The sequence below is a fragment of the Phyllobates terribilis genome, unplaced genomic scaffold, assembly GCF_046119375.1.
Source record: "Phyllobates terribilis strain yellow unplaced genomic scaffold, ASM4611937v1 Scaffold_8__6_contigs__length_399053987, whole genome shotgun sequence".
Classification (NCBI taxonomy): Eukaryota; Metazoa; Chordata; class Amphibia; order Anura; family Dendrobatidae; genus Phyllobates; species Phyllobates terribilis.
The window spans coordinates 366,802,765-366,817,993 of NW_027362768.1; the positions used below are offsets into that span (position 1 = coordinate 366,802,765).

Consider the following 15,229-nt stretch of genomic DNA (forward strand, 5'->3'; position numbering starts at 1 on the left):
AGCTGCACTCACTATTCTGTTCATTGCACTGGGGATTTAGATTAACCGCTCAGCTGAGCACCTGTAATGGAGGGTGTGGGGGCTTCTGATATCAGATTGTTGTGCTGTGCCTGGTATATATGATGCTTCCATAGTGCATATTAGGTGCCAATTATGTGTAGGGATTAGTGGGATTTTTGAAATTTGTAGAACTTCAAATGCAGCTCTGGAGTATAATTTAATCTGTTATTAGTAAGAAATAGAAACTCCCATTTTAATTGCTTCTTTTTATTGTTATAGACTCGTTCAGTTCTATATTTAGTGCGTTTTTGGCTCGGAGCCGATTTCTAGATGTTTCCAGTGATGATTGCGGCCAAAGTGTGTGATCACCCAAACCAAGAAGAGTAAACAGCGTTACATAATCCTACAAATAAGCCGGCGCCGCTTCAGTAAAAGCCTTGATAAAAAAAAAAAAATTAATTACCAAATCAATTTACATTTAAAGGATCGTCCACACAGGGGCAAATATTCTGTCAACCATAGGGACATTTACAGATGAGAATTGCAGCGAATCGCACAGAATTGCCGGAGAATTTACTGCAAAGTGCTGATTCCGTGCTGATTCCGTGCTGATTCCGTGCTGATTCCGTGCTGATTCCGTGCTGATTCCGTGCTGATTCCGTGCTGGTTCCGTGCTGGTTCCGTGCTGGTTCCGTGCTGGTTCCGTGCTGGTTCCGTGCTGGTTCCGTGCTCGGGTCTCTGGTTCATGTGATGACATCAGTGTCAGTGGAGGAGATTATACCATATTTTTCTTTTCTTTTTAACTTTGCCATTTTTTTTTGCCGCAGATTTGTATCATCTGCAACAAATGCATTTTCTTGCACCAGACTTTCCCTTTAAACTGAGCACTGAGAATCTGCAGCACACCTGTAACGTAAATGCACTGTGTGAACACACCCTTAGGGCAGAGTAATATTTGGCTACCATAAAAGACCTTTCAGATGTTATACAATATTTTTTAAACCTTTTGCATAACATATTGTGCGTAGGCTGTGACAACCCTGTCTTATGTCCAGGAACACCACTGTTAGGCTCTGATCTTTGTGGGTCCTATCCCTGACCCCATCCCCTCCATCCACCAATGAGCTTTTTTTTTTTTTCGTCTGCCCCGGTGACTGCATTTTGAACAAGTCAAGTCTTAAATATAATATTTCTAACATGTTCTGGAACTTCATTACTTTTGCATTTCCTATCGATTACGCCGATACACATTTCCATCCTGAGCCTTCTGTTTCATGACAAGGCAGTAAAAGAGAAGGAGCATGTGGAGGAGGAAGGGTTATTGGCTGACAACCACCTTGAATACATCAGTGGCTTCCATTACGGGTTGTCACTCTGTAATCTGGCACCGTGCGGCATGTGCACTGTGTCCTCAGTCTGCAGCCGCAGCTCATCGCACCGGGCGTTCCTTGCATTGTGCGGGCTTTTATTCGGCTGTAATTGAATTCTCTTTCAGTGCACAGACAGCAGCCGACGCTCCTTCTTATTTCTCGGCACAGATGGTGCCCGGGTAATCCTCCAGCCCACATCTGCGCCTCTCACGATTAGAGGCCATATTAATACCAGTGGTTCCCGTCACTGCGTTGTCTTCACTATGGGCAAAGTTTATCCATCGGGAGGTTGGGCGTACGCATGATATCATTGTACGGCCATCGTGTTCTTACATATTGGGTTAATAGGTGCAACCTGTATCTAAAATAAAAGTAATGCAACTTTGCAAATAATTGGGAAGAAAAAGTCTCCTCTTGTGTGTGCCGCTCATCTGCAGACCGGTCATAGACTGTATATGACACTTTGATTGTTCTTCTTCCAGGCCGTCCTACGTTTTTCTATCTTCCTCTGATTTTAATACAGGCTTTAATTCATGGGGGTCTTGGGGTCAGCAGAGCCGGGGGGAGGCGGACAGATCCACACGGACGCATAACAGTTTGGCCAGTCCAGAGAAAACGGGTTGGGGCAAAAAGATTTGCAGGATGTCATTAGTGGCCACGTCGGTTGTCCATGGCCGCCGGACCTTCTACCTGCCGGCATCTCCTGCTCCTCCTCTGATTAGTCAGCCGGCCAGGAAAATCAACTATTCAGGAAATTCGCTGCAGATTCTTATGAATGAAATTGCATTTGAAATTTTATAACTGCGCGTGAGGAAACAGACATGGTCCGAAAATCTTAAGGTGTGGGATTTCCTGAACAGATGATCCAGGATCTAAGTTTCTCCTTCCGCCTGCACCTCCCACTGAGGGCAGCAAAACGTCACAGTGGTCCAACTTGTCATAAGAGGAGCTGGGGGTCCTGGTGGGCAGGAGGAGGTGCACAGGGCTCCGGTCCTGCATCCATGGACTTCAGATGTGGACCAGGATCATGCAAATCTTTTTTGCTATACGCAGCATCTTGCAAGTGTTTTGAGGACAATCCCAGTCCCTGTGCGGTTTCCAGATCTCCGCTGCAATCCCTGCCGTACGCCATGATCCTTCCTTTGATTGACAGTTCCATCCTGCTGTAATGTCGTCAAAACTGGTTCTTGTGTTATGCCTTCCCGGTCGAGTACATGAGCAGTATGCGCCCTGCAGCGGGCAGTCAGCCTCGTTGGGTACTGTTCATGCACCGACCCGAGAAGCATGCGCAAGATTTCAGCTCTGAAGGCCGTAACGTTGCAGTAAGGTGGTGCCATCAACCTCCACACAGACTCTCTTAAAGGGTTATTCACAACAGGACAGCTGATGTTTTTCTGTTTTTGTGTTTGTCTGACCACCAAGGCCGTATGGATCTGGCCTTCAGGGCTCTGAAACTCAACTGGGGGCTGTGCGGCCTCACCATTTTTTGGAGGGGGACTGCTGGAAAAAGCAGAGCCCTGTGGTCAGTGTCCACAAAGAATGGATGAGGCGCAGCCACCGCTCTACTTTGGAGCTTTTCAGAGCCACAAATCAGTGGTGTCACCTTTCCGATCAGAAAATGATTCCAAGTAGTTAATTATTGAGCGTCGTGGTACAAAGGAAGGGTAAATCCTGGAAATAACCCTTTAAGGAAGGGTCCTTGTAGGCTTAAGATTTTATTTGGATTTATAATTGCAGTAATTTTATCTTTTTTCAGGCTCAAGAAAAAATGGTTTAAATAATTGACTTCCGGCCGATTCCTGCTCTTAATTGCAGATCATTTCTTCCTTGACGGAGAGTTTAACCACAGAGAGTCGCCAAGATAGCTGGCCCAGGTAGAAAGCGTCGAACCCCTGACCGAGACTCCGTTACAGACCCCGGGGGCCCATCTGTTTCCACCAAGCGGCAGAAGATGTCTCATCCTGCCGAGGGCGCGGGGCAGAGGAGGGCGACTCGAGGGACCGAAGATGCCATCAATAAAAAGAAGCAGAAAGATCGAGTCAACCAGGAAAGCAAGGAAGGCAAGATGGTGTCTGGCACCGAGCCAAGGAAAGGTCGGTATTGTGTTTTTTTTTTTCCGTTTTCTTCACCAACCAGTTGCACTTCATTCTAGTGTTCAGTGTCTGATACCTCGCAGGTTTTAGGTGGTTGGCCTCCAATATATAGCAATGTACATGTCTATCTATTGAGCGGAGTGCAGCCGGACACACGCTCAGTCACTCACCCCACAACCAGCTCTCTGCATAGTGATTCTTAATTGCAGAGCAGCAAATAGAAATGGCTGTACCCTGCTTGTCAGAGAAGCAGTAGTATGGCGGCAGAGCTGGAAAGGCTACATCTGTGGGTGAACACTTTATTGTAAACTACTAGAGAGGGAAGGAGACTGATTCTGAAAAATCAGCCGAAAAGCATCTACAGTCTCTGGGAGGGCAGAGAAAACAGGCTACAGATGAGGAGGGAAAGCGCATGAAGAGGAAATAGGGGCGGAATAGAAGCTGTACTGATATGAGCTTTTGAAGACTGTGACAACCTGGATACACATAGAACTCACACCCAGCCTATATTACTGGGAGGGAGGGAGGGATACGCACAGCTCGCACCCAGACTATATTACTGGGAGGAAGGGATACGCACAGCTTGCTCCCAACCTATATTACTGGGAGGGACACACACAGCTCACACTCAGCCTATATTACTGGGAGGGAGGGACACGCACAACTCGCACCCAGCCTATATTACTGGGAGGGAGGGAGGGATACGCACAGCTCGCACCCAGCCTATATTACTGGGAGGGAGGGATACGCACAGCTTGCACCCAGCCTATATTACTGGGAGGGACACACACAGCTCACACTCAGCCTATATTACTGGAAGGAAAGGACACGCACAGCTCACACTCAGCCTATATTACTGGAAGGAAAGGACACACACAGCTCACACTCAGCCTATATTACTGGAAGGAAAGGACACGCACAGCTCACACCCAGCCTATATTACTGGGAGGGAGAGGCGAGCTCGGCTCGCACCCGGCCTATGTTACTGGGAGGGAGAGGCGAGCTCGGCTCGCACCCGGCCTATGTTACTGGGAGGGAGAGGCGAGCTCGGCTCGCACCCGGCCTATGTTACTGGGAGGGAGAGGCGAGCTCGGCTCGCACCCGGCCTATGTTACTGGGAGGGAGAGACACTCCCTCAAGAGAAAAATCTGAAATTTGGATCAGACAACATTCTGCATATATGAATAAATTAAGATTACATATAGAAACTTGGTTCAATTTTATTGACTAAAGGTAACAATGAACGTAAGTAATAATCCATTTTTCCATGTTGGAGGCGTCCACAGCAGTTAAGACGCTCATTAGCAGCATTGTAGGACTTTGGGTATAGACAGTTATATAAGATGTCACTGTACAAGGATATTCAGGCCAATATACCTGTTCTATAGCGAAATCTGCGCACGTCTGTGCAACTTATTCAGATGGCGATAACGAGCAAATGCCGACGTCTTGTTAGAAAAGTCAAGTCTGCTTCATTACTGTAAAGGGGATTTGGCTCTTGGAGCTCAAGCGTCTTACTCTGATCACACACTGACATAGCAGATGGCGGCACCTCCGATTAGCCTGCGAATTACCTGCAGCATCGCTCCGGTAATCGCTCATCACCTGCGCTCACTCACAACTTTTGTAGATCTTCACTCTAAAGCTTGTGAGCGAATGGAGGAGCAGGAAAAATGGTTGTATAATATACAAAGTGATAAAGAAGTTCTAGGCCGTCAGTGAGCAAGGTAATAATGGAGCAGCAGAAAGCTGGTGACTGAGCAATCACAGAACAGACACCTCATGGGGCGAAGATTGGAGAAGAGGCTTTATTAAAGGAAGTACATCATTATATCCACTCCTGAGGTAAAGGATATACATAAATTACTGATCCAGAGTTACATCCTGCATTATACTCCAGAGCTGCACTCACTATTCTGCTGGTGCAGTCACTGTGTACATACATTACATTACTGATCCTGTACTGATCCTCAGTTACATCCTGTATTATACTCCAGAGCTGCACTCACTATTCTGCTGGTGCAGTCACTGTGTACATACATTACATTACTGATCCTGTACTGATCCTCAGTTACATCCTGTATTATACTCCAGAGCTGCACTCACTACTCTGCTGGTGCAGTCACAGTGTACATACATTACTGATCCTCAGTTACATCCTGTATTATACTCCAGAGCTGTACTCACTATTCTGCTGGTGCAGTCACTGTGTACATACATTACATTACTGATCCTGAGTTACATCCTGTATTATACTCCAGAGCTGCACTCACTATTCTGCTGGTGCAGACACTGTGTATATACATTACATTACTGATCCTGAGTTACATCATATATTATACTCCAGAGCTTCACTCACTATTCTGCTAGTGCGGTCACTTGTTATGTCACCCTGGGTCTCTGCCTCTTATCACCTCCTCTATAGAGCGGTGTCGGCAGTCAGGACTGTTCAGTAGGTTTAGTACATGTCTCCCCCTTCGTTGCACATGTGGGTGGTTTGCAGGAGCAGCGCTCTGGTTTTCTGCAGGGGATGCACATGTGAACATTGCCATTTGGAGATGTTTGAGATGAGTTGTCATCTTCGGAGTAAAGTTGCTGCCGTGGTAGTGAGACTCCGCCACGTCTGTCTCTACAGAGCTGTAATCACCAGCAGACGCCCTGGATCTGTACAGATCCAATCACCATTATATCGGACGATGTGTCAGATTGGAAATTACAGTGAGAATTATAATGCCCTGATCTATTTTTACGTCTGCTGACAGTGAGGTGACCTATGAGTTCGGTACCATCCTTGTGGGACGGCTTTTACCTATTTTTGATCAAAACAAAGTTAACAAATGTCCCCCTTGTTATTCACAGGCAGTATTACTATTTACTCCCTACAGGTATTCACTCATTTTGTTTTTTTTATCTTCGCTTCTGTTTATTAACGGACATAGACAGTACTATCTGTGCCTCCTTCATTAGCAGGAAGAGTCAGGGATATGATACTGTCTGTGCCTAGTTTATGGGGAGAGACAAGGAGCGAGTACTATCTGCCCACATTAACAGAAGGAGATGGAACTGTAGCAACATTTACAGAAAGACATGGAATCTGTACAATCTAAGCCACCTTCATTTACAGTGAGAAACAAGGAAGCGGTACTATCTGAGCCTACATCATTTACAGAGAGTTGCAAAGAAGCAGTACTACCTGATCCTCCATTTACAGAGCGAGTCAAGGAAGCAGTACTACCTGAGCCTACATCATTCACAGAGAGGCAATGAAGTGATACTACCTGAGCCTCCTTCATTTATAGAGAGACAAGGAAGCAGTACTATCTGAGCTTTCATCATTTACAGAGCAATGTAAGGAAATGGTACTATATAGGCCCCCATCATTTATAGAGAGAGGCAAGGAAGCAGTAATATCTGTGCCTACATCATTACAGGGCGGCAGTGCTATCCGTACTTAATTCAATTCCAGAGAGAGACTAGGATGCCGCACTATCTGTATCGTTTCGGCAGCCATATACACCCATCGTTCCTTTATAGTTGTACATTCAGATAACAGCCATGTTGCAGGAGAGATCTGTGCTGAGTTTCGGGAGGGGGTATCTGTGCGGACCACCCCTCTTGGCCCTGTTCTTGGGGGGGGGGGCTTGCTGTAACAATATCATACACAAGCTCAGGGCGGGTTTTGAGACTCTTTTTGTCATTTCTGATTTCAGACATGATGATCGACTGGAAGCAGAATTCAGGGGAAGTGATTGTGAAGCTGCACCCCGGGGCCGGAGCGGTGAGCGTGGACGAGCTGAAGTCGGAGTTCACAGACACGGACTGCGTCATCCACTTCCCAGGTATCCAGAGATGGCGACAACCCTGGGAGCGGCCCCCACCGGCTGCATTATCCCCACTCTCTGTAACATTGCCCCATTGTCTTGGGGTCTCCACACCTGGTCATTTGCTGATACCAGTATTTTATTTGTGCTTTTTTTGTTCCCCATTTTTCACAGAGGGCGATCGGTGGAGCTGCCATTTCCATGAAGAAATAGAAGGATCGTGCAGTAAAATCCAATATAAGGAGAAAGGGAACTTCCTGCAGCTCATCCTACAGAAGAAAATCCCAATGAACAAATGGCCGAGTCTCCAGGTAAACGTCGCAGTGTCGTCCACTCTTACTTTATTTTTAGGAGGAATTTCTACCCAACACTTGAGGTACGGCTGTGTGCGCTTCTGTCACCCAGGGGAAATCGATACCTTTGTGGTAAACATCCTCCCCTGAAGTTACAGGCAAATTGGCTCCAAGTGCTTTGGGTATGTCAGAGCACTTCCAGGTCTCCAGCCCTCGCTGCTTATGTCCCGCACTTGATTGACAGGTCAGTCTGGCCTCTGTCATCTGCACGATCTTGCGGCAGATAGCACAGGCTGCACTAACCTGTCAGTCAAACGCAGGAGGTCGGAGAGCTGGAAGTGCTTCGCCCCGCCCCTTAGCACTTGCAGCTAATTTGCATATAACTTGATTGTCGCGGTTCTACAACAAAGGAAACTGTTTGCTCACCAATACACCAGTCTCTGAAAGGTTACGGGGACCCCCAATCACAAGGGTCCCATGCTTGAAGGGAGCGGCGGTCCAGCTGCATAGATGCTGTAGTGCCTAAGGAGTTAAACAGCTCCGATCACGGCAGTGGTATAATACACCCGCCGATTTCCACAACTCCCCACTTTTCTCTTTCTTTCTCAGTGAGGCGCTGATGTCACTGATTAGACGTTCAAATAAATGAAATGAATTAATAATAATTTCTCTTGTTTCTGAGCAGAAGAAGAAGAAAGACCTCACGAAGGAACCGGCGAAGCCGCTCACCGCAAAAGAAAACGGAAAGGCAAAAGCCCCTTTGAAACCGCCCGCCCCCGATCCCAATCAATCTCAACCCGTCGGGAATTCGGAGATTAAAAAGATGAAACCTGAACTGAGAAACGTCAATCAGGGACAGGAAGCCGCCGCCGAGCCGAGGGCGAGGAGTCCCCTCACAAGGAAATCTGCCCCCAGTTCCGGCACACAAGCTGGAACACAGGTGAAGAAGGGCTCCGCACATAAGCTTGGCTCCCCACGCGGCGTCAGTCCAAGGAGCCAGAAAATCGCCAACTCTGAAGACTCCCATAAGAGTCCCAGCGGTAAAGAGCAAAACAAATGTCCTGACAGTACCCAAGCCAAGGATTGTCCAACGACCCACAAACTTGCAAGTCCCAAGATGGAGCCACAGGGTGTCCGAGAAGACAAGGTAAGAATTTATATACAGTCTTTAAAGGGGTTGTCCACTACTTTGACATTGATGCCCTATCCTTAGGATAGAGCATCAATGTATGATCTGCCGGGGTCCCACACGCGGCATCCCCGCCGATCAACTGTTATTGGTGCCGGCGGTGGCCGACGGCCGGAAGTCCTTATCTTCGGCGCCTGGCCATCAAGTTGCAGTGGCCGGCGCTTGTTACTGCACATCCTCTTCCTATTCAATTGAATGGGAGGCGGATGGGCAGCTATTAGCTGTGGCCACTACAACTTGACGGCCAGGAACCGCAGGTAAGGACTTCCGGCCGGGGACCCGCCGCCGGCACCGATAGCTTAATCGGCGGGGGTGCCGCGTGTGGAACCCTGGCCGATCATACATTGATTTCCTATCCTAAGGATAGGGCATCACTGTCAAAGTAGTAGACAACCCCTTTAATGCTGAAATTGCAATGCCAAGATGGAAAAATGGTGGAATTCTGGAAATCACAGGATGGAGACGTTACCGATCTGCAAATGATGGAGAAATCGAAAAAATGATGTCCTAACATTTCGATTTATTCAGTCTGGAGTATGAGCCTCGTGCAGAAATCCCGGCACTTCCAGCCTCGGCTGCCATCACCGAGGTTATTAATGGTCTTCTGAGGAAGGTTCTGCTCCTGAATGCACTCGAGAAAATCATCAAGATCCGATGCCGGCAGCTGCTGTGTAATCACCGACCAATGATGTGCTCGATGGGAGACAAGACCGGAGACGCTGCAGCCACGGGAGCACAAGGCCGTATGTCGCTCACTACTGGAAGTTTTCTTTCCGTTCTTTCGTAGTTTGCGGATCAGTGACGTCTCCGTCTTGTGATTTCCAGAATTCCACGACTTTTCCTTCTTGTTGCAATTTCAGTGTTGCGTGTATGATAATTTTTCTTTTTGGTTTTCCCAAGATGGTCTTTATCTGCAAAATGCTCATATTTCAATCCCCTGAATTTATCATGATCATCATTATCGAGTGATAAATGATTAATCTCTTGGGTCCTACCTCGGGGAACGTCAGCGATCCCAAAATCCCCTGAGTGAAGGATGGGACATATATCCGATGCCGCTCAGCCACAAGGCCCCTTCCTCCTCTTTTTACATTGGCACGGACGGTCTCTATTCTTAGACCCTGCTCCTCTCTACATTTGGTAACCCGACCCAGCACGCGGCCTGCAGAGGTACAATTTTAGAAATGAACAGTCATCCCGGCTCGTACACAGTAACTGATATCCGTAGTAATGCACTGTGCATTTCTTATCAACGTCACATAAAATACATAATTGGCGCAAAGGTGTTAACAAAAACCCATGGCTGCTTCCTTCCTGAAACAGCGCCACTCCCGTCTGCAGGCTGTAAGTGGTATCGCCGCCTAGTTACAAACCATTGTAATCCCTTGGTGTAGAGGCTTTATCACAGTACAGCAGTATATATTGACCTCCTTGTTTTTTTTTTACTTTTTATTGCAGGTTGTAATTGCTGACGCAGAGAAGACGCATCTTCCCGTGGCGGAGCACCAGCCTGCAGCGCCAGCCGTACAGCCCGTATGCTGTAATATTCGGGTTCCCGGCCCGCAAGGGGATGCAAGTTTGGATCTGCTGATGCCGTCTGAAGAGATGTCACTACTTCCTTCTGAACGAGCTGCGGGTTGTCAGGAGGATCTTTCAGTCGTGCCGGGTGATTGCGAGGCGATCGCTGGGTCATCGCACAAAGAAGACGCCCAAGAAGAAGCCACAGCGGCTGGAAAACCAGACGTCGGTGTGGACGACACATCAGAAGGTAATTACCGGGGTCCCAGGAACAGACGGTGTGTAGGAAGGGACGGATCCAGCCTGATGGGTTTCGAGCTGCCGTTTAGTCGCCGGCAGAGGAGTCTGCTCTCTTGTAGAGCTGTGCGTTCCTGTGTACGAGAGGAGGCAGGAGAGATGGCGGTCAGCCGAACAAATGTCTGGTGTTGGGTATAACTCTCTTCTGGCCGGATGAGCATATGACAGATGCAGCCCATGATTGACTGCAGCGGTCAGACTTGCTCTTTACTTCCTCTGCCTGCTATATGAACATTTGACCCCAGCAGCAATGACCTGATTGGCTGCAGCAGGCAAATGTCTGTCCTTCTAGAAGAGAAGGCATGGAGACCGCTGGTTGGGGAGGTGGGGGGGGCAAAGGCTCTGTAAGGTGGATATACTCTGCTTCTATTATTTTATAGCACCCTTGATGGCTCGGAAAAGTTTTCCTAAAAGGGCAACTACTTTAAGGAATGTTAATCTTTACTTGCTTGAATATTGTTTGTTAGCCAAGTTTGCATTAGAGGGGTTGTCTCAAATATTTTGCCACTTGGATGTTATAGTGAGGGAGGAGAGTAGTATGTCTCATACTGCTGCCTCCACTATGTCTCCAAGTTGGTATGGTACTCTTCTGGTGATACACGGTGTCGACTTTGCAACTTGTTTTGGATTATGGCCAGAAAGTTCCACCTTAGTTTCATCAGACCATTACACGTGTCCCACCTACTTTTCAGACTTGATGTAAGTTTTGTCAAAATGTAGCCGGACTTGGATGTTTTTCTTCATCAGGAAAAGCTTCCATCTTGCCGTCCTACCCCACAGGCCAAACATGTGAAGAAATACAGGAGATCGCTGTCACATGCAGTACACAACCAGCACTTGCCAAAACTTCCTCTAGCTCTTTTAACATTTTTGTTGGCCTCCTAGAGCAATTTTTTTTTCTTTTCTTTTCATCAGTTTTTGACAGATGACCAGTTCTAGGTAATGTCACTGTTTTGCCAAATTTAAGCCACTTCTTGATGAGTTCTTCATAGTGTCCTTGTTATATCAAATGCCTGGGAATTTTTTTTTGTTCGCTTCTCCTGATCGATAACTTTCCACAATGACATCCTTTTGCTGTGTTGTCAGGATTTTACGGAGCAAAAAATGATGGCGGCCGTGCACTGACTATTATGTAACATGAGGGTAAATGTGATTGGCTTAATCTGAGCACAACCCCGTCACCAATTATAAGAGGGTGTTCACGCTTATGCAACAACATTAATTTAGTTTTGTTCTTATTTTCCCCATCAAAATGATTTCAGAGGATTTCTACTGATTATGGGTGACATTAAAGGTGGGAAAAGTTCTGAAATGATTCTTCTTGGTAGTATTTTTTTTCTATTTTTACATGACAAAAACCCTTTTATTTTATCGGGTGTTTAGAATTTTTATATTCATTATAATGTACAGGGTAAAAAAAATGTGTGTTTGCAATGGAGCTGTTGCTTTCTGGCGCTCTTTTTCGGCACTGGCTTTCTGGCACAGTTTACCATGCACAGCGCCCTATGATTATTAGTGGCAGTGACTGGTACTACAGCTCGACAATTGAAGTGTATAGTACTGCCGTGCACAGCAGCTACAAGATGCGCCAGAAAAGCAAAGCTGGAGGTCGCAGCATCGGCGAGAGAGTCACGGCCCCTTCACACCTCGGAGACCGACCACCTCTGATCTGCAAATGCAAGAAGGAGACTAAGGCCGCCTGCAGCCGATATGGACGCCTCTGCTCCCAGTCATGACACACTTCTTGGCTCGTGCGGAAAGGTTACGTTATCCCAGCCCCCAGCAGTCATCCTCCTTCTAGATTATGTTACCGGCTACGTAGTTTTCTTGGAAGACGGGAAGGAAGATTCTGCTGTCCCCCGGGTTCCTTCCTAGTAATCGGGTCTGGGGGTCACCGGCTCGACCTCCACCGTATACATCTGCGCCTCCGGGATATCATGTCTCGGGTCTCCAGCAATCATTTCACAGGTAACGGGCGACGTGCATGGCTGCGGTGTGAGCGGCACCCCGGTGCCATGTGCTAAAGGTGGCATTTAAAGGGATACTGCGCACGAGTATACAGAGAGCATGGATTGTTCTAAGGGCGCAGCTGCCGGTCACGCTGCAGTTTTTTGGGGGGTTACCCCGATCTTTGCAGCAGCTGATAACCGGCTGTCATTTTGTCAGCATGTTCCAGTGATGATAAAGTGTCGGATTTACCATCCGGTGCTGAAAAGAACAGGAAAATATCTATAAGGAAATGGCAACGAGTTTCCCAACTCTGGCCGCTGCTCTGCCATCTGCTTTATTAATTTATGGCCGATTTATACAAGTAATATAAAAATTCACCCAGGATAACGGTGACCCCGTACATGGGCTCCCTTCACCCAACTCTACAGTATTCCTATAACGTTATGGTAGAGCGGCCATTATTCCTCCGCTCCTGCAGAGCCCCGTTTTACAAAGTAAGGGAAGATTACTGCCCCTCGTCCTATTAATAAAACAGAAAAAAAAACTTTACAGAAGTTCTGCAGTAACTTAGTGTTGTGTATGGAGGCAACGCCGCTCCTGGGGTGGTGGCGTTTATGGAGCCTTTTATAAAGTGAGTGATGATGATAGATTCACATTCTCTGTATGATTGGGGGTAGAGAGGGAGTTTTTCCACATTTACACGTAAATGGAAAGTTTTTCTATTAGAAATATACGTTTTAGGGGTTTTTCCTTTTTTTTTTTTATTTATTACAAACCATCTCGTCTTTTCCCCCCTTGTAGACGTGGAGCCATATGTGAATCTCACCTTTGTGAAGAACGACCATTATGAGAGTGGGAACGACGTGGTGGTCGTACACGTGTACGTGAAGGAGGTCTGCCAGCAGACGTCCCGGGTGTTGTTTCGGGAGCAGGATTTCACGCTGATTTTTCAGACAAGGTAAAGACCAGGATTGTTCTTCTATGACTAGTTATAGCCATGTATATTGGCCCAACAGAGGCAAAAAGGGAGTGTTCTGGCCCCTTATGGCCACACCCGGAGCTCTTCCCAATGTGTTTAACACTTGTTATATACCAGTCATTTTTTTTTTTTCCATCTTCAGAGACCTAAATTTCCTCCGGCTCCATCCTGGCTGTGGCCCTGACACGGTGTTCAGGTGGCAGGTAAAGCTCAGGTGAGACTCGCCACGTGCAGATATACGGTGTGAAGTGTCACGTGCTGCCTTGGTCACATTCGCTTTCTCTGCAGGAACCTTATAGAGCCGGATCTGTGCAAATACAGCTTCACTGGGATCCGCATTGGTATCTCCCTCCAGAAGAAGCAGTGTCAAAGGTGGGGTGGACTGGAGGCCCCCGCCGCACAAGGTCTGTACCCTGAATCCCACCTTTGGTCTCATCCCGGGGGTCCTTGTTACCACAGTATGGAGGTTTTAATGTTGGATAACCTCTTCCGTTGTCCATGCCAGTGCCCTTTTCTGTGGTCCTAATAGAATTGTATTTTTCATTATTTATCACTACATATTTGCTGCTAAACAAAGCCCTACTTTCCCCCCTTTTTAAGGTGCAGTGGGTGGTGCGAAGGTGGCAATGCCTGCAAGTCCTGCCCCCCTCGACAAGGCGCAGCCTGGAAGTAACCAGCACTCGCTCTCCAGCAAAGAGGAACCCAGAGCCGTGGAAAAGGAGAAGCCGCGAGCCGAGGACGCGGGCCTGGATAAAGTGTCGTCCAGAGCGGCCGCTGACCACGTCCCTGTAAAGCCAGAGCCGCTCATGACTTCGGTTGGTATTGGCTTCTTTGGGTCTCGAGAGTGGGTTGCTAATTAAAGGGCTTCTCCATTACTCGGACGACCCCTTCCCTTCTGAATCCCTGTATTTCCTCCCAGTAAAATAACAGCTATACTTATCTCCAGTGCCTGCACTGTTCCAGCAGTGTCGACTGTGGCTCTCCCAGGGCTCACATAACATTGGTTACAGGGATTGCATGACATGAAGTTACGCAAGTCCTGAGAGAGCCAGTGTTGACACTGCAGGAGTATTGGTGTTATTTTACTGGGCGAAAACAGATTCAGAAATGGACAAACCCTCTAATCTTATACTCCTGGAAAACTCATTTTAAAGTAGTTCTCATAAGACATTCTTGGCCTATTGTTAGGATACCACTGGGCCACCAATGGGCCTCATCCTTCAGTCGATTGCCACCTCACCACATTATGTACATTTTTCATTTTAAGGTATCAGTTATTGTCCAAGATTTTTTTTTTTTTTTTTGTCCACAGAGTTCTGGTTGTAGAAAGTAACAAAGTAATACTTGCCCTCCTCAGGTCCAGCGATGCCTACGCCGATCTTTCCCAGGCTGCAATGATGACGTTACTACTACAGCTCACGTGTGACCATCAGGCTTCTGAGGCCAGTGATTGCCTGCAGTGGTCATGTGCACTGTAGTCGTGATGTCATCACTGTAGCCTGTCAAAGGACCGGAGCAGTGGCAGAATTGCACCTGCTGGACCCAGGGAGGGGGAGTGTTGCTGCTTTTTGTTGTTTCTTTTTACAGCTGCTAGCTTATGGCTAAAAACAAATGCCTGGTACCTTATCCGGGGACAGTTCAATAGATCAGCCTAGATGTACAGGATTGAGTAAATGCAAATGTGCATTTTGTAAAAATGCTAAATTATTGTAGATCACT

At 47.3% G+C, this 15,229-nt stretch overlaps 1 protein-coding gene across 3 annotated transcripts in view; it reads left to right on the forward strand.

Annotated features, from left to right (window-relative positions):
- USP19 (ubiquitin specific peptidase 19) overlaps positions 1-15,229 on the forward strand; it is a 35,629-nt gene that overhangs the window by 1,208 nt on the left and 19,192 nt on the right. For 2 of the 3 annotated variants that reach the window (XM_073644861.1, XM_073644863.1), the window contains exons 2-10: positions 3,186-3,463; positions 7,174-7,302; positions 7,459-7,595; positions 8,263-8,724; positions 10,225-10,534; positions 13,333-13,489; positions 13,653-13,724; positions 13,799-13,914; positions 14,111-14,325. In XM_073644861.1, the coding sequence (XP_073500962.1) occupies positions 3,322-3,463; positions 7,174-7,302; positions 7,459-7,595; positions 8,263-8,724; positions 10,225-10,534; positions 13,333-13,489; positions 13,653-13,724; positions 13,799-13,914; positions 14,111-14,325 (1,740 nt within the window). In that variant the 5' untranslated portion in view covers positions 3,186-3,321. The remainder of the gene's footprint in view (positions 1-3,185; positions 3,464-7,173; positions 7,303-7,458; positions 7,596-8,262; positions 8,725-10,224; positions 10,535-13,332; positions 13,490-13,652; positions 13,725-13,798; positions 13,915-14,110; positions 14,326-15,229) is intronic. The other variant, XM_073644862.1, reaches the window with a different exon arrangement.